The sequence below is a fragment of the Amblyomma maculatum genome, chromosome 10 (assembly GCF_055883805.1).
Source record: "Amblyomma maculatum isolate TAMU_Amacu chromosome 10, ASM5588380v1, whole genome shotgun sequence".
NCBI classification, from domain to species: domain Eukaryota; kingdom Metazoa; phylum Arthropoda; class Arachnida; order Ixodida; family Ixodidae; genus Amblyomma; species Amblyomma maculatum.
The window spans coordinates 165,949,528-165,968,649 of NC_139353.1; the positions used below are offsets into that span (position 1 = coordinate 165,949,528).

Genomic DNA, 19,122 nt, shown 5'->3' on the forward strand with positions numbered 1-19,122 from the left:
TGATACAGCGGAGGCGGGGAGTTTTTAAACTGAATCTGGTTCTAGTAACGTTGCCTGCAGACCACAATAACGCGCCTTGAAAAGCTTGGTATGCCGTCTTCCACGCGCGGCAATAGCGAGATGGTCGCCCGAGCGATGAGAAGCGTAGGTGACGTTGCCATTCGCTGGAGTGCACCAGAAGCGCGCGCGCCGCAGAGGAAACGTACGGGGCGGCATGTTCGGAGCGTCTGCTTCTACAACTCGAGTCCTGCGTTGATTCTGCTGCATGGCGCTGTTTCTCTGTCTTACTATGATGCGTTTTTAATTGGTCAAGCAGGAAAACACGTCTCTGTAGAGAGCGTCCAGCCCGTGTCGTTGTGCTTTCAACCACCCTCCCCCCCCCCCCCCCCTTACTGCACGTCCTATTTTTCGCTTTTTTTTTTGCACATTGCGCGCTCTTTCTCTTCCCCATTCGAGCCTTTTCCTTCTCGAGATACTCTCTCCGCAGAGTGGGGAAATCACGTTAGCCGTACAAGCGAGAAAGCCACCCAGCTTCTTTAAAGTACGGTTGATGACCTTGATCATTTTGTTGACGAGGGAAGACTTGAGGGCATCGAACCTAATTTGAATACCCTTCCCACAAGTGATCATAAGTACGTCACTAAGCACAAGGCACAGTTCTGCAGTCTCATATCTTAAATTGCAGTATACGTGCCTCGAAAATTCAAGCACACATTAAAATGCATTACTGATTATGCGCAATTCTTATTTCGACCAAACCGTGCGCGGCACAAAAAAAAATGAAACCCCTCAAACTCCGACCACAGAGGTCTTCTTTATGCGTCTGCGGAGCGAGCTCGGAAACACGCTGGAAGAGTCTCGCAGTTAATTTTTTCCAGTTCAGAAAAAAATTAATGCAAATAGCTTGCGCGAATTTCCGATGTTCTTGCAAAGTGCAGAGGTTTCCAAGCTTTGATGTATGGCAGAGAAATGACGCTTCTGATAGTGAAGTTCTACGTCCTCATGCGATTCAAGTTTTATATGAAGTCGCTGAGCTGTAAATCGGAGCATACATAAAGCACCTGAGGCTGAGTAGATGCAAATAATTGTGTTTGAGGGCTCTATCTCATGAATCTACATGTGCCTGATTGTGTCTCTTCAAATATAGCAGCTTAATTCATTCATGTTCTCGTGGTAGTGGCATTTTCATATAATTCTGTAGTGTTTTATATTGTTACGGGGTAGTTCAGCTTGTAGCAGAGGGCGGACACCGAAGACAAGGTTTTCAAACAGACGTTCTCTGTAGGCACCAGCCGACGCTGTTGAACGTCGTCTTCTCTCCAACTCACGAGAGTCTTCTTCTTCTTTCCTTATGCGTATGCACCGCCTAATGTGACAATATGTTGGTACCATATACTTGAAACTATCATTTATGTTCACTTAAGTCGCGAATTGTTGATCCTGCTGGTTTTTGAAGTCATCCGCTGTGAGGTTTCGTGCAATGTCTGTATCAGTTCTTCTCGCTGATCTATTTCGTTTTACATATAACTGCCTGTTCATATTGCCGCGAACTGTTTAAATCTTTTATTTGTTCCTGTTCGACAGCCGCTGGCATGCGGCCTTATCATTGTTATTCTGGAGCACTTATCAACTCTGTATCCCGTGTTTATTCATGCTCGTCGACCCTATACGACGCGTTATCATTTTCTTTGTCGCGAACGATGCCCCGAGATCTGTCTCGAAGATTCCGATCCCTCGCGTATGTTTCTATAATGTTCCAGGTTGTACTACTAGCAGTTTGCGACTTTATCTTGATTGTTCTGAGTAGCCTTTAAATTGACCGTTGACGAGCGCGACTGGCATTCTTTGTTCGACGATTGACAAGCACGTTTGCTGCCATCGCCGCCGCCGAGTTGCTTAGTTCTTTTGCGGGCGCAAGTCAGCCCAATAAAGAGTTAATTTCAGTACCATCAAGCCTGTGTTTTCTTTTGGTGTCAGCAGCCTTGTCACCACTACGTGACATCTGATGGAGGTGCTGCCTTTGATCCTTCAAGACCCCAGCCTTGTTCCTGTTACCTTGAAGGACCAGCCAACAGGCCACCGAACCAGTCGCCGGCTTCAAGGGCTCTAACGTGAACACGGTCTGCTGCCGGACCCCATTCGATCTCGGAAGGCATCGACGCTGACGATGGCCCAGTGTAAGGCCGCATTGAAAAGCGACTCGCACGTGGAGTCGAGCTGGCGGTCGAACCCCCCACGCGCCGGGGCCAAGGAGCGAGCGCTGTTGTTTTTTTTTCTCCTTCTCTCCCCTTTTCTTGGGCGCGGGAGCGCGGGAGGCTTGGTTTGTTTCGCCCCTTCGCCCCGAGGCGTCGCCAAGAAGCGAACGGCAGACGCATCCTTATCAGCCGGGAACAACAGCGGCACGCTTCTGCGAACCACTTTACGGCCAGCTCGTCCAACGATGTCCCGCCGTGGCGCCAAGCATGGGTGCAGGGAGACGCCGTTAATGAAGCTTTTTGCACTGCCACAAGCGCTCACTAAATGTCCTGCAGAAGGCGACAATAGGCGCGACCCTTGGCCCTCTCAAGTAGGCAATCAGCCCAGCGGCCTCCCGCTGTGTCGCGAGACATTGGGTCCGAGCAACGGCGACTGTACACTGCTCTGGGACAGTGCCCCCCCCCCCCCTTTTCCTCGAACGGGACGGCGGGGTGGCCTAGTCTCCAGATCCCCCGCGGCGTTCTTTCACAAAGGCGCCAGCTGCAAGGTCGCGTCGCAAACACGCTGAGGAGGGGAGGCAAAGACAGGCGCCGTGTGAGAGGGTTTGGGGACCAGCGAGTGGAAAGAGTGTGTGTTTTGAATGTTGTATTTTTATTTGACGTAATTAAGGACCTGGGTCCGAGATTATTCCCAACCCACTGGGGTTGTGGCATGTTTTTAAATAATTTGATTGGCTGCTTCATTTTCGGGGCGGATCACCTAAGGTGACCGCCTTTGGGTCTTTGTTGATGTCTGGTATCAAAAATCGGTCCTCGGACCATGTGCGACAGTCAAGGTTGAGGCTCCGTGCTTAGCACGTATTTACAACCCTAGGCTTTAACCGAAACGCTCGGTAGGAAAGTAAGGGCCTGTAAAGTGACTTCTCTGTGTGAGAGTCTTCATTTTCTCTTAAGTTACAGTTGTCTGTGTGACTTGTTGCTGTAACTTTGCCTATGTATACTATTTTGCTTCTGTAAATATATATCTCCTCCTGACCATCATCAGATCACCGTCTTCTGCTTCTTACTTGCCGAAGACAGTAACCATCACTGGCACAGCACGACAGGGTTTGGCAACCAGCGACCACGAGCATCACCCAGAGCACCCAGGCCCTGGGAACCCACTAGGCAACAAGCGTCCGCACGTCCAGCCAGAAGCAGCAAGGTGATCCAGGCCCCGAACCAAAGGCAGCGTTCTGGGGAAGGACTCCGACGAGGCTGCGGCACCAAGGGACGGAGGGCCCAACTGGCGACACCAGCACGGGTGAGCGGGATATCTTGCGCTTTGTTGAAGTGGCTATGGCTCAAGTGTAAAGTGGCGTATGGTTTTAACACGGAGCATGATGGCGAGCGTAGGCGAGAGAGAGACAGGGGGAGATATAACAGATGGCAGCGAGCAGTCGCAGCAAGCGACAACTCAGCCTGTAGCAGGAGCGCTACGTGAAGTAGCGGAGATGTCGGTATCCGATGCGGTTGCGATTCGCCGCATGGAACTAGATTTTGAGCTGGAAAAATTGAAAATTCTTTCACAGGAACGCCTAGAGTTACAGAAACTTGGGCTAGATCCAGCGGTTGCAATGACGATAGCGGGAAGCGGGCAGACGTCTGTAAGGTCCTACATTGACGATCAGCGTCGAATGGGGCCCGATCCAGTCTCCCAATGCGCTAAAGTCCTTAAGGGACTGAAGCTGCCGTGTGACGCGGACGTGCCGTTATGGTTCGAGGAAGTCGAGAGAATTTTCACGACGTACAAGGTGCCAAACGAAAGCCGCGCTCACTTAATCATGCCAGCACTAGCTGAGCGTGTCAGGTACCTTCTCCGTAACCTCGGGGACGATGAGTGTGGCAGCTACGAGTCGGTAAAAACAGCCGTTTTAAAGGAGCTGAAGCTTAACCCCCTCAGAATACCTCGAACGCTTTGAGCGCGCGACGAAACGCCGCGATGAAACTTGGGCGCAGTTCACCTCGCGTACTAAGACGTACTTTCAGTACTACCTTCGGTCACGGGACGTAGAAACCAAAGACGACCTTGGTATCATTGATCATCGCAGATCGCATAAAGGGTAGCTTGAGCCCTGAGGGCTTAGAGTATGTGCGTCTTCGTGAGGAGGAGAGGTGGCTAAAACCGGATGAAATATCCGACGTTCTCCAGACGTTCGAACAGGCTAAGGGCAAGGGGCGCGCAGCGAAACAAATTGTTGTGTATGCGGAAAAACCGAAGGGACCCCCGCAAGCGGCGAACAATGATAGCAAACGGCCAATTCAGTGTTATGAGTGCCGCGCATCTGGCCACCGAGCCAAGGAATGCTCTCGCGCTTCACAAAACGTGCAGAAGAAGGAGAAACGCGCTCGAGCTCAAAAAGTAGCTGTAGCCAACGTAGAGGCATGCGAAACACCGGCGTCAGTAACCTCCCAGACAACCCTAGTAGCAGAGATGAAAACGCCCCAGTCATTCGACGAGGTACGCAAATCGAAGCTACAGCAGGTGGAGATTGAGTGCGCAGGGATACCGGCGACAGCTATAATTGATACCGGTAGCAAGATAACCGTGGTTAGGGAAGGCCTCGTGCCAAGTATATGTCGGGAGCCATCCGGCTCGATAAAGCTAGTTTCGGCGTTTGGGGAGACGGTTAACGCAAAACTGGTCACTCTTGCGGTAAGCATCAGGCGGCCCACCGCACACATAGCAGGGCCCGAGGCAGTAGACATTGTATGCGCGCTTTCTGATAAGCTGGCGGAGGGAGTGGATTGTTTGCTCTCCAGGGAGGATTGGAAACTGCTTTCGGAGATAGACAGTCGTTACGAGACACTTGTTATGAATAAGGCCTGCCCTCTGTCTGAAGCAGTTAACGCGTCTGTCCCCATGTCGGAGCAGAGCGCAAAGCTGAGCTCTACATCACACGACGAGCAAGCGGCGGGGCCTGAGGCAGACAAACTAATGAGTGGTGAGCAGGGTGTGGCGACGGAACAGCCCTGTGAAGTAGATCTGGAAGAAAGCGAGAAGGAAGATGTAATCTCGATCCAGGATGACGCGGACGCAGCCCTAAAACAGCGCCAGGTATTCAGATCCGACCAAGTATCAGACGAAACCTTAAAGAAAGCGTGGGCTGACGCAAAGGCAGGGAAGGCAGGCATGTTTGTTTCAGACGGCTAGTTGTATCACTCGGACTCGATCTCCGGTAGCAAAGTGAAGCAGCTTGTGCTCCCCCTTAGCAGGCGTGAAGAGGTACTCTGCCTTGCGCATGAGTCCCTTTGGGGAGGCCATTTGGGGCCACGGAAGACAAAGACCAGAATTAAGTACAGCTTTTTTTGGCCAGGCTTAGAAGGGGACGTAACGCGACAGTGCAGGACATGTCACGGCTGTCAAGTCCGCTCAGACAGGCGAATTAAAGATAGGGTTCCCACCACACCTCTCACCAGACCCGACCACCCGTTTCAGGTCGTAAATGTCGATATAATCGGGCCGCTCGATATTCCGTCGAGCAGGGGTCATAGGTACGCTCTCTGCCTCTGCCTCGTTGACCTGTGCACGCGGTGGCCGGAGGTAATCTGTTTGCGATCCCTAACCGCTAGGGCAACATGCGACGCCTTGCTTACGATTTTCAGCCGCACAGGCATACCTGAGGTAGTCTGTTCAGATCAGGGAACGAACTTCACGGCGCAGCTGACGCGTGAGATGTTAGCAAGACTGGGATGCGCACCGCGTTTTTCGACTCCTGAGCATCCGCAGAGCAACGGGACAGTGGAAAGGCGGAACCGCGTTTTGAAGAACATGTTGTTCCATGTTATTGGGAAAGATCCCAAGAACTGGGATAGACTGGTCCCGTTCGTTCTCTGGGCGTACAGGGAAGTCCCCCATGACACTACAGGCGTAGCGCCGTTCCGGCTCTTATTCGGTAGAAACCCTATCGGACCGCTAGCAATTCTGCAGCGAACATTCAACAAGCAATTCTGCAGCGAGCAAACCCTCCCGAACACACTCAGGGAAGAACCCGCGAAGTATTTGCGACAGCTACGCGAGCAGCTAGAAGTAGCAGCAGAAGTAGCGGGTTTGACGGCGAGCGCACGTCAGGGAAGTTACGCGCAGGCGTTTAACAGGCGCGCACGGAGCAAGACGTTTGTCGTCGGAGACCAGGTATTGTTCTTTGACACAGACCCTGGCAGTAAAATGGCCCCCAAATGGCTCGGTCCATTCGTCGTAACCGCGCAAGAGAGGCAGAACTCGTACAGAATCGACAAGGGAAAAAGGCCACAGCGATAGTGCATGCGAAAAGGCTGCGACCCTACTAGGCACGTGTCAGCCATGTCGAAGTAGTTTTCGAGGAAGACGAGGAGTTTGGTGAAATCGAGTACACCCCTAGGTCTGTGCCTGAGAGATGTGGTGGTTGTCTGATAGATGCGGAGAAACTCGCACACCTACCTACTCAGGACCGCCTCGAGATCTCGGAGGTGTTTGCCGCTTACGCTGATTTGTTCAGCGAAACGCCAGGAGTCGCACGAGTTGGGGCACATAAGATAGAGCTGCACGAAGGCCACCAGCTCAAACGCACTTTCCCATATCGCGTGCAGGAGTTATTAAGGAGTGAGGTGAGCCGCCAGGTAAACGAGTTGCTAGACCTCGGGCTGGTGTATCCGGTGGAAAGCGAGTGCGCCCATCCCGTTGTATGCGTGGTTTGTGGGCCCCTGCACCACGTATCCGTAAAGACCGTGCGTGCCGCGCATTCGAAGGCCGCGCCACTATCCCAATGCTCCCTGCGCGCGGCTTGTTTCCCTCTCCCCGCTCGTTCGGGATAACCGGTCCCGCGCGAGGGGGCTATAAAAGAAGGCACGCGCCGCCGTCTCGCCCTCTCTTGGTCCCTGCCTCCTCGTTCCTGCTTCGCGCCTGGAGCTTCTGCACGGAGGACGACCCGCAGGCCGCAGCCCCCCGGACGACGACCTAGCGCCGACTTCGACGATCCCTGTGAGATTAAAGATGCTTGTCATACGGCCCACTGTGTGTTTGTCGTACGCGTCCCTCGGGCAGAGAAATCGTCCACATGGGTGCTAATTCAGCCCCAGTTTGGTGCCAGTTGTGGGAGATTCGACGATCGACGAGCACGTTTGCTGCTATCGCCGCCGCCGAGTTGCTTAGTTCTTTTGCGGGCGCAAGTCAGCCCAATAAAGAGTTAATTTCAGTACCATCAAGCCTGTGTTTTCTTTTGGTGTCAACAGCCTTGTCACCACTACGTGACATCTGATGGAGGTGCTGCCTTTGATCCTTCAAGCGAAGACCCCAGCCTTGTTCCTGTTACCTTGAAGGACCAGCCAACAGGCCACCGAACCAGTCGCCGGCTTCAAGGGCTCCAACGTGAACACGGTCTGCTGCCGGACCCCATTCGATCTCGGAAGGCATCGACGCTGACGATGCCCCAGTGCAAGGCCGCATTGAAAAGCGACCGTGTTCTGCTAAATTTGATGGTAGAACATCAAGGCAGCAATATTGCATTTTGGAGCAGGAAAAGCAGAATGGAGCAATTAAAGCAGCGCTTCTAACCCTGCAAACCGACAGCGACTTTTAGATCAAAAGAGCGTTTTCGTGCAAAATTCACAGTGCGTATATCTAGAACGTGCGACAAGTACAGTCGTGTAAGCGTCGCGCAGCCACCACCTGAAAGCGCCCGCTTAGTTTCCTGGATCACCAATGAAGCTTTCGCGCAGGTGTGGCGCAAAGCGAGCATAAACTTCTAGCAGCCTGAAGCAGGCTTGGTTTGGGTTTCGAGGAGCAGCATAAACGTAAGGGAAGGAAGGTGGGTGAGGTTCCGTGCAACGGAATAATTTCGACCACCCGGGTTAACGTACACTAACATCGCACATCACGAGGACGCTTCTCCGTTTCACCAACTTCGAAACGTGGCGCCGCGGTAAGGTTGAAACCTGGGCACTGCAGTCGCCGTGATTTGACATTTGGCGTCGCATGTGGCGCCGGTGGTTGCGTTTCGATGAAGGCGAAACAGAGGCGTCCGTGTGCCGTGTGATGTTGTTGTGGCGTAGGGAGAAGGAAAAGAAAATGCACGGGCCTGCTACTGGCTTTGTAGCGGAGCCACCTCCACTGCCTCGTGCAGACAGAAGAGAAAATAGAGAAGAAAGAAGAGGGAGAGAAAGACGTGCGCCGCAACAACAGCCGTCGTCTACCACCGAAGCGGTGGCAATGACGGCTACAACAGATAAAATTTCGGTGGCAGGCTAGCCCCCGCCGCAAGCGGCGGTGACCTACCTGTCCCAGCCCCATCAAGGGAGTATGTCACGTTAGATACCCAGGTGGTCAAAATTACTCCCGAGTTTCCACTACGGCACTTCTTTCTCTTTTTACACATTGTACTCCCACCTTTCTCCCTTCCCTCACCGCGCGGTTCAGTGTCTACAGATAAAGTGTACATAAGCGCCTTTCTTTTCTTATAAACCAACAAAATTTATAACACTGCAACACTGAGAGTGTTATCCGCGTCTAAATAGCAGCGAGAGACGCAGGGTGGGGGCCGAAAGTGAACAGTGGCTATTTTATTTATTGGGAGCTGGGTGGCTGCTGCAGCGGTGGCACCGTGGTCGAGGTGCTGTGGCCCCCAGACGTGTTGAGGCTGGTGTCCGGGGTGGTGATGTTGATCTGCTCGGGGTTCCACTGGACTTGGACCACGTCGGCAGCCGTGGACTCCTCGGTGATCGTGGTCTCGCCTGTCAGCAGGTTGGTGGTGGTCACCGTGAGCGTGTGCTGCACCACAGGGCAGGTCATGGTCACCACTTCCACCTTGTAGGCGTGGTTGGGCTCCGTCTGCACCGACTTCACCTGCGCAACCGAGGAACGCGTTTATGCCCCACTTTCCCTCGGATGCCCTCTCTTGTCTCTCACCTCATTGTCGGTGACGTCTGCCTCCATCATCGCCAGGCTAGCTGCTCCACAAGTGGGAAGAAGACAACAAGCTCGTGTCACAAACTCACCAAAGCTAGCGGCAGTGTCATTAAAATGGCAGCAGAGAAAACATTGGCACAGAAGAAACACAGGCATATTAGAAGCATGGGTCAAGATTTCTGGTGAGCAACGCGTCTGCACTCCATCCATATTCCTGTCGAAGAAGGACTTTATGCGCATAGGGGTAGGATGAAGTGAAGAAAGAAGATAGGACTACACAGAGATGAAATGAAAAGGGAAGGTGCACGCGTATAGGGTAATAATGTTGTCAGTGGGGCATCATTTTTATGCGTCTCTTCGATGTAGTTGTTTTATCTGCTGCCATTTAAAATGATGTTTGGACCAAATAGCTCAGCGTTATAGCGGCAGTGCTTTGTGAAATGCAGCCGATGAGAGTTAGCGCTCGGATACCGACTGTGCCTCTTGGAAGAAACAGTTGACATCGACGATGCTTGGGCGTGAAGCCCCGCAGTCCTCTATTGGACGGTGGATTTGTCCTATTCCTATTACAAACATTCCTCGCGTCTTACACAAATCAGTGTCATACAAATTGCGCTCTCTCTTGCAGATGAGGCCTTATGATACAGCAAATGCACTTCGGATGGGGAGAGCTACGTCAAGGTGCAGCCTCGCGGGGCAGTTTCAATAGTTTACAGCACAGTGCTGGGGACCACATGAGTCTCCAACAGCGACCAAAGTCGCTGGGCACTTTGCAGCGCCTTCAGTTGTATGCTTGCTGAAGAGAAGCGCCGTCGCTACCGCGGCAGACAACGAAGGATGGAGAACGCTCTTTCGATGAGGGAAAGAAGTAAAGCGCTTTGCCCACTCGCGCGATGTGGCGCCGAACACTCCGAAGCGCTTGGGAGGTTCGGCATGAGAGGTAGTTCACCGACTATGCGAAAATCACGCAGCTACCCGCATGCACTGAAGGCTATACGAAATAAAGGGCACTCAATCGCAATGGGCAAAAAAAATTCTCCCCTGACCTACATCGGTGGGACACAGGTCGAGCCCCTGCTTTTCGTAGTCGACACTGCAAGCTTTTCTACTAACCTTTTAACGTGTGCGTCTCACGAATTCGCATCAGTATAGGATCTACCGCATAACGTGCCAGACCACCATGGGCCCCGCAGGGTCAGTTTGTCGATTCGCCCTCTCATCTCAAAAGAGCAGCCCAAAATGTAGGATCATGTCATGTGACTTCGTTACACAACCCGCCGACTAATCAGTGCCTGCCGTTGTCCTGGCAGAAAAAAGTGCTCGGGGGTTCTCGCTCACAAACTCTGCAAAAAAATGGCCACTGCACAGCGCAGTCACTACTAGCTGCACAGAATTACACATCGCATCTGCTGAAGCTAGTGACCAACTTTCGCAGTGAAATGGCTCATGTGGGCCAGTACGACGAGGTGATCCTGGCCAATGTCTGCAGAAATCACCTGTGAACGGGCACTTGAGAAGACGGCACGGGGCAGGGACAAGTAGCAATAAGTCGAGTGACTGGTCCAGAGAAGCCCGTCCTTCGACGACGAATGAATGCTGAACGGGCGACAAATTAACTGGTCATACGATTCTCCGAGGACTCAGTAAACGCACACTAGTACACGTGTACGGCTGAAGGAGACGACACTCAAGGGCCCCCAACACTGCTTCCTGCTGAGCCAGCTTTCGCACAATCGGAACAATGTCTTAAACGGAAGGAGCCATCAGGAGGCAGGATGAGGCCGTCCTTTCGACCACGCATGTATATTAGTGCTTTCTCAAGATAAAGTAATGCGCAGTCGTCGCATTAAGGCTTGCCCCAAAAGCGTTCTCCATCAGGCGTCTGGCGAGCATCGCAGGCGCCGAGCACAGCCTTGACAGAAGCTCAGCAGCAACCGTCAAAGAGACCTCTCACAACATTCGATCAACCAGGGTACGAAAGACGAGGGCAGGACATAGGGAGAGAAGTAGAAGGCTCGCAGTAAGCGTGACCAAAAGCGCAGGCAGAGAAATTACTCCAATTAAGCGTTGCCTAGAGCGCGGGTATGCGGCAGGTCATGCAGGCAGAGAAAGGGAGGGAAGGGCTCACAGTAGTCCGGCACCAGTGTCCTGGTGGCCTCTCCTTCCTCTTGCTCCGTCTTCCTGTTAGGCTGTGACAACGTCTCGGCGCACACGGCACGGCCAATGAGCTCCCTCTGCAATCGCAACCACCACCACAACCACCACCCAAGCTCAAGCAACCACCACCAATAAGCAACAACCATTCATGCCAATCCACGGCAGATGCGTTTTAACGTCCCAAAGCACCAAGGGCTGTCTGCGACGGAGTAGTGGAGGGCTCCGCAATCACTCAGCAGGGTTCTTCAGCGTGCACCGTCATCGCACACAACACGGGTGCCGTCTAGATGCCACAATCAGGCTCAGAGGGTGCCTAACCACTGAGCCACCGCACGAGCGTGAATCCAATTTGTCGCCGTCATCGTAGGGGGCTTTAGTTGCTCGGTAGCGTCGGGCTGAACGTAGAAGACGATACCCAGGTAGCACCGAACATTAGAATAGTGTTACAAAAATTATGTAACTTACCTGAATGTTGTCTAATGTTGGTGACAAAACATTAGCACAGCATTAAAAATCATTATACTAGTGTTGGTTTTTGAATGTTAGTGTAATGTTATATAATGTTATGTTGTACTTTGACTATATTAATGTTTATTATTATTATGCTTTAATATATTCTACCAAATAATAAAGAATAACTCTAGTAAATATATTTTAAGCACTGAGTTCCAAATTTTTTTATCCTATTTGAAATGCTTTTTTTCAGCACGCTTCTTTGCAGCTTAATCTCCGAGATGATGCCTGCCAGAGAGAGCACGCATAACCCCGTTATTTTACGAGCCTTTGCTCCACCCACTACTATCACTCATGGGACACGCCTTGAAGATGGATATAGAAGCTTAAGAAGGTTAGTGTTAGCGGTAATGATGTGTTATGGAGATGCGCTATATTGTGATCTTTGCAAATCATACAAGTTTTACACCATTTCAAGTAGAAGGCTGCTTTATCATTTTCAATATTGTTAAATTTATGTTGCATACACGGCAAATTCATGTTGTTGATATCCTTACTAAAACATTATGCTAAACTATATATGTAACGTTGTTAAAAGACCTGCCAACCACACAGAGGATGCCAAAAAATACAAAGATTCGGCGAAAAATACTAAGATCTTTTTATTACTCAAAATCTCTTTTGAATGATGAAAAACAGAGCAGTCTAAACTAGAGTTTCGAAAAGTCACGTAAGCAAAACTTCAGAAAGACGTATTTGAAGTGATAGGCTGGGACAGTACTAAAGAGGTTACTGCTTTTGCCTTCCGCAGAAAGTCCTTATCGAATACCTGATTGTGAAAAACTCCAGACTCTTTTATTTGAGGATTAACAGTTGTTCTAGGCCCCTTTTTGACATAGAGGAGCAAAACCTGGTGCACGTCGTCTTGACTTTGCTAAACACTCTTTCACACTCTGCATTACTGCGTGGGGAGTGAGAATGTCTAACAAATTTTGAGAGCTTATCATACTTGAAAGTACAATCAATGTCCTGAAGACTGGTAACAGAGTGCCCTGCTCGTCTATGCACTCCTGAATGGTTACTTCTACTCGATCAGAAAGGCCGTGAAGAGACACTCGGCTTAAATAGTGGTTTGGTGCACTTCAGAGTTAAAATACACAGTAATCTTCTTATTGGTGTCAACGATACTCGCTAAATCTTTATTCTTCTTTGTACTGAGATGGAGCAGAATTTCCCGACGAGCGGCATGTGCAATATTCACATCAAGCGGCAGTAGATGCAGAAAGCGTACCTTTCACCTTTGCTATATTATATTTTTGTATGCACAAAAAATCCGTTAAATCTTTGGGCATGAACACTTGAAAGTACTTCTTGTAGACATCTCACAATCGCACCCGCGGCAACTACGCTGCCAACATAGTAAACCTAACTAACAGCTTGACAGCCTCGGCTAGCCGAAAAGTCATGTAGCCGATGTAGCCGTAATTTATTGAAAGGGCATGATCTGATTGGAATAGCGGCACGGACAAGAGATGTGGCAAACAAATAAGATGCGCCATGGAGTACACAGCCCGCCATGAGACTGCGCACGCAGCAAAAAACCAGCTGGGTTCGTGTTTTCGCATGTCTACTCGGTCTAACCCTGCTACCTTTTTTTAGTCAACACACAAATCGAGAAAAATAGTAAAATGAGAGTGGGCACTATGATACTCGTAAGAAGCACTGAAAATCGGGCACTTTACTATAAAATCGTAAAATTTGGCAGGTATGGAAACGTTAAAAACAGAGACATTAACGACATCCAAATAACTTGCGGCTGAAACGAAAATGTAAGATTGCTGAAATGTTTCGGTGCTACCTGGGTATGTAAAGCGAAAAAAAAACGAGACAACAGCATTCAGTTGCCCTTCTTTCTTGCTGCGCACTTCAGAGGCCGCCTGGAATCTGCGATTTTGCATTTAGTTTGAGTCGTTTTCTCCCGTTGCGGTTAGCCAGCCGAGCGTTTATGACCCGCAGCAGATAGGGCGCTCAGGTGCTTGGCCTGAGGACGCAAGAAAGGCGACCGTGTGCTGTGCGAAATAGGTGCATGCCAGGTGTTCTAAATTATTCCAGAACCCTCTATTACGAGCACCTCATTTCTGTTGAACTTCCTTTTTTCTCTCATGGCACGGTTCGGGCGTCGGGCGAAAACTACTAAGCGGTTAATGTGCCTTTCACTGCCCTTGTCCAGGAAAGGAACGCGGCGCTGCAGTACCACCTCATGGATGGGGGCGTGGCAGAGTGTGGCATGTTACACAAAGCCTAGCGCATGCGGCTTCAGCAGGCACACGCACCAAACGGGACACAAGCAAGAAACACATGTGAGAATCCTCTCTAAGCAGAATTTCATTCCCACCGTGTATTGCCACCAGGGCGGCTGCAGCACCAGATCGTCGTAGCAGTGGGTGCGCCAGTCGACCTTGCGCACCCTTCGCTCGGTGCGGGACACCCACATCGGAAGCCGCTGCAGCCCGGCAGCGTCAAGGGGGAGGCAGAGACAAAACGCGTGGCAACACACTTCGCCAGTGTCGCTCTTCCAGAACACAACATTTCTCGTTCAATGAGTGCTCTTCTGTGTCTCAAAACATCACAAAACCTATAGCCTAGTCTAAAAAAAAACTGCAGAATCACATCAAAAGTACGATAAAATATTCTGTAGTTCTGTCGAAAAAGCAATTTTCTCTTGTTCAGTAGTGCTTTTCTCTGTTCTCATAGACTGCAATTTCTGCTGTTGCAAGATTCCCGGCCAAAAACAGCACAGAAATTCTATTAGAAAAGAAAATTTTGTTTTTCCGAGCATTTTTAGTCATGCATGAGCCTGGACCCAAATTTATCTGTGGGCTGAATTTTAATTATTCCATATAGCAGCAGAAAAGAATCAACAAGACAAAAAATGCACACAGACAAGGATGATGATCCATCATTTTTGTGTGTGCTTTTTTGTTGTTGCCTCCCTCCTGGAGTTTATAACAATACACAAGCGACTAGCTCAACGACCGACTTTATAAATGCTGATTTTTCGTTGAGGAATCTTATCACAGCAGGGGTTAATGACACATTGCCTTAATAAAGCAGACGAAGGAGAGTATGTAAAAGCGATCAGGGGTGGAAATATTTAAACTACCACGGCGTCATACGAATAGAATATGTTTATTTGCTTCAAGCACATTCTGCACGGAAGAAAACAAGTACTAGAAAAAAAATCACTGAAGGTAGAGGTTTCTAACTGCTGTACTACACGTTCAAAAACTGAACACTATTCTACTGCAGAGTGGTAACAATGGCCACGAGCATATTTTATGCAGGAGACAAACCAATATAAAGCAGCTTCCTCGTTTTATATGCTGGAGGTTTGAAGCTAAGAAAAAAGCTCCAAATGTGAACTGACTGCAGGAGATATATGGCGCACTACATTAATATTTATAGTGCAGTTTTAGGCGATGGTTTGGCCGCATCACCAGACCTAATCTCCTACTTTTATTTTATGAACAGAATAAATAGCACGCTTTTGTGCCATTATATTCGGCGCAAAATGTTCAATAGAACAATGGCAGATAATTATGACAAATGCCCATTTTCAGTTTTCGGCTTCTCAATTCCTTCAGCCCGGCATTTGTTAGCTTAGATTGAATCCTGTAAGGTATCAGAAAGGCCGTGAGACTATATCGAGTTCTTGCGGAAAGCCGGCCACCGATTATCAAAATAGGCTTTTTGAGGTATGAAGAGCTTTAAAATACCATTGTTGGCGGCGAACAGGGGAAAACCAAACGAGCCAGCAATGTTAACTAGCCAACTGAACCCTCGTAATTCCAGCAAATAATTAGAAGCAATTCAATAGAATTAAAATTCTTACTTATACGGACAAACTTCAGCCCTGAAGAATTAACGCGCATGAACTACACACCAGACTTGCATACAGATGGTGCTTTTACAGCGAGCGCGAATGAAATTGACCTGTTGTGTGATGCTTTCTAATCCTTACTCGCCATTTATACATGTACAAGGTGAAGTTTCTTTTCGTACCTTCGCGTAGTCACTCTTGACGATGTCATCAGTTGATACGTCGTCAGTGTAGTACGGTGCAGGAAAACGCCACCGAGACTTTATAGTCACTATGAAAATGGTAACAACTAGGAAACACACATGAACAACCGGTGTTCCATCAGTTGTCTCTGCAACGCAAAAAAACTGGTGGGGTTCAACCTGGCTGAACCTAGTTAATGACTGTAAGAAGTCCTCGTGCTGAGATACATCAGCAGGGTTGTTCGATTAAGCCTCACGCTTACGACCGAGCATAGCCCCCAAGTACCGCAGCACCAATGCCTAGACTGATGAAGCAAGCTGCAGTTAAGATTACCTATATACTCTCTCTAAGCAAGTCATGTGGCAACGGAAGCATTGTTTTAAACCAGCGTCGAGGCGTAGGAGGAAAACACGGCGCATCTGGCGGTCACATGATTGCGAGGTCGGTTCAGCCGGCGGCGAGCCAAAGGGCGCAACGGCGGCGAAGCGCAGATGAAACTGGCGCATGCGCAATACTTAGCTTCCGCAGTTTTCGCAGTCCTGCCGCGGTACTTCTAAACGCAAAAGTCAATACTGCGTGCAGTGAGTAAAACTGTGTTCTCGAACATAAGATGCCGTTTGAAGGCCACGTTGACGTCACTTTGGGAAAAGAGAAAAAGCAAGACACCACAAAATCGGGGCGGTTTGTGTGCGGGGATATTAGGCCCGTACAGGGTTGCAGAACAATGCTCACCAGGTTTTACAAACGTATCATATTTCAAGGATGGCACGTCACGCATCATCAACAAGCCTGCACTGATGCGCGATCAACAAGTTCAGCTGGGAAGAAAAGTGCTTCATAAAGCCAGCCCATGGGTGAAGCCTTCTATGTGTCTCATAACGGGACTCCCATTTCCCCTGCAACTGTTCGCAATCATCATCATCAGACTGAATATACCCACAGCAGAGCGGAGGCCCCTCCCACATTCTTCCAATTAACTCAGTCTTGTGCTGCTACTTCCACCTTACCCCAGGGGACTGTTTAACCTTATCTGCCCACCTGACTTTCTGCCACCTCCTGCTGCGCTTTTGTTCCCTTGCTATCCAATTTGCTACCCTTTTCAACCATCGGTTATCCTCTCTGCGCACTGCATGCCCTGCCCATGCCCATTTCTTCTTGATTTCTAATATTATTTACTCGAGTTATTTCTCTGATCCACTCTACACGCTTCCTATTTCCTAATGTTGCACCTACCATTTTTCGTTCCATAGCTCGTGCGTCAGCAACCGTCTTTGCTCTTCCGCCGTTCTTTCATTCGTTCGTTTCTTTCTCTGCGCATTTCCTTGGTTAATTATGTACGACCCACTCGCCCAACTACGTGCACTCTTAAGAGATACAATGTATGCCGAATGGGTCAGAGAAATAGGCCGAGTTAATGGGCAGGACATTAGCGCGAAGAGAGAATAACCGATTAACCGTAAGGGTGACAGAGTGGATTCCAGTGGAAGCCAGAGGCGCTGGTATCGACTAGAAGCCGGGGTTGATCGGAATGGTTGACAGGAAAACCCTTTGCCCCGCGCCTGGGGCATACATAAGGCGACGATGACGGATAGGTGCCCCTCGGAGCATCGGGCAGTTTCCTGCCCTTTGTAGCATAAATTTTGCACCGTTCGCCACCTAGGTCGTGAGACAATTAAACCCAATTGTGATTTTGTAGTGGCCCACACAACACATGCCGGAAGGTGCAGCTGCGAGTTCGGTGATATTAAGTCGACAGTCTTTAAAGGTTCATGCTTGCGGATCGCGTCAATCCATCCGTCCGTTCGCCCGTCCGTCGGTAACGCATTCGTTACGTGGAAGGCGGTAGCTGGCATGAACGAGCACAAACTTGACGCAGGGCTTTCTGACATTACGTTTGGCAGGAGCTGCCAACTCGGGCCTCTCTTCTGATATGGGAGGGTGATGTCAAAATCAGCCTGCCAAGACTTGCATTCACGTTATCCCTAGGCAGCGCAGGTACGCGAGGCACGTTCATACGGCTCGGTTAAAGCGGGGCTTTATATGCTGGCTGGTATCTTACGCGTCATCGCGAAGGTGGGAGTGAAAACAGAGAGAAACAGGTGCCGTGGTGAAGGGCTTCGGACCACCGCGCGATAGAGGCTTTCGCCTCATCGCAGTTTAGTGATTCGAAGTGCCCCCTAGAGTTTTCGCAATGTTGTGTCCCCACGTGGACGGTACAACGCACCTGTCGAGGTTCCCGACTGCTAAAGTACAGTGCCACGCCGAGTTTCGGCCAGAGGGATGTCATATAGCTTCCCCGAATGGGTTTTCGCGTTTCGTGATTTGTTCAGTTAGGTTTGTGGAGTTTAACGTCCCAAAGAGACTCAGGCTACGACAGACTCTGTAGTGTAGGGATACCGTTTAGCCATTTGCAGTGCAATGAGGAGGGAGAGTCCACCTGTGAGCACCTCAGAATGTGCTACGAGGTTCGGGAATGGGCTGGAAATGTCGCTCTTTTGTAGGAACAGACCATACATGTCCAATATTTCGCCAAGTATCTGCTTTACCTACGTAAAGCAGATACTTGCTCTCAGCGCCAGCCGATTTGATCGTTTTAGACGTTAGGGAGAGCATGGATGCCCTGCAACGTGTTTTCCTCCTACGCTTTTGTGCGCCCGCAAGCGCAAGTGAGCCAGCGGAGATGCCGGAGGCCGCCACATCCACGAGCAGTTTCACCAGAGCTTAACACCGAAATGCAACAGGATGCTCACGTGGTATCGATCCCCGTCCTCGAGGCCCTCCAGGATGGCGTCCTCCACGCGACACACGCTGGTGCCCCTACGGGAGAAGAGACAGCAGCTGACACTCCCTCGGGCGAAAAGAAATTTACAAGCGTACGCGCCAAGGCTGCCTGTACCAAGGCAGCGCGTATCGGTCGCTTGAACAGCCCGAGCGCCAAGCGGAAGAAGGCATATGGACACCCTTTTGTGCCGGGAGGCAGTCACTCCCTCCTTACAAATCTACTGCACCTTGGCAGTTTCACCATAGGTCAATATCCGACCTATGAGCCGACTATTCCCGGCAACTGTGCATAACGCGAAGAAGAGGAAGGAGTACCTGCTGGTTACGGCCTGCTGTCGGTAGCGGGACTCGACGACGGCCGATCGGGCACGCCACGGTTGCTGCTGCGAAGGATAGAATAGTGTCATTTCACCCACAACGGTGGTTAGGAGGCGACACGAGGCCGTGGATAACGGAAGAGTCGACACTTGGTCACAAGTAATTTAGGAGAGCGAGCCAAAGCTTCGCACTTTATGTAGCTGAGTGTAGTGCCCAGTTAGTGATATTTAAAA

General features: G+C 50.2%; 1 protein-coding gene across 2 annotated transcripts in view; it reads right to left on the reverse strand.

The window, feature by feature from the left end:
- Window positions 1–8,749: 8,749 nt before the first annotated feature.
- LOC146177856 (uncharacterized) overlaps window positions 8,750–19,122 on the reverse strand; it is a 142,573-nt gene continuing 132,200 nt past the window's right edge. The window contains exons 15-19 of one of the 2 annotated variants that reach the window (XM_084580618.1): window positions 18,887–18,951; window positions 18,541–18,607; window positions 11,246–11,351; window positions 9,118–9,158; window positions 8,750–9,054 (exon numbers count right to left, since the gene is read on the reverse strand). In XM_084580618.1, the coding sequence (XP_084436744.1) occupies window positions 8,776–9,054; window positions 9,118–9,158; window positions 11,246–11,351; window positions 18,541–18,607; window positions 18,887–18,951 (558 nt within the window). In that variant the 3' untranslated portion in view covers window positions 8,750–8,775. Of the gene's footprint in view, window positions 9,055–9,117; window positions 9,159–11,245; window positions 11,352–18,540; window positions 18,608–18,886; window positions 18,955–19,122 lie in introns of both variants that reach the window. The other variant, XM_084580617.1, reaches the window with a different exon arrangement.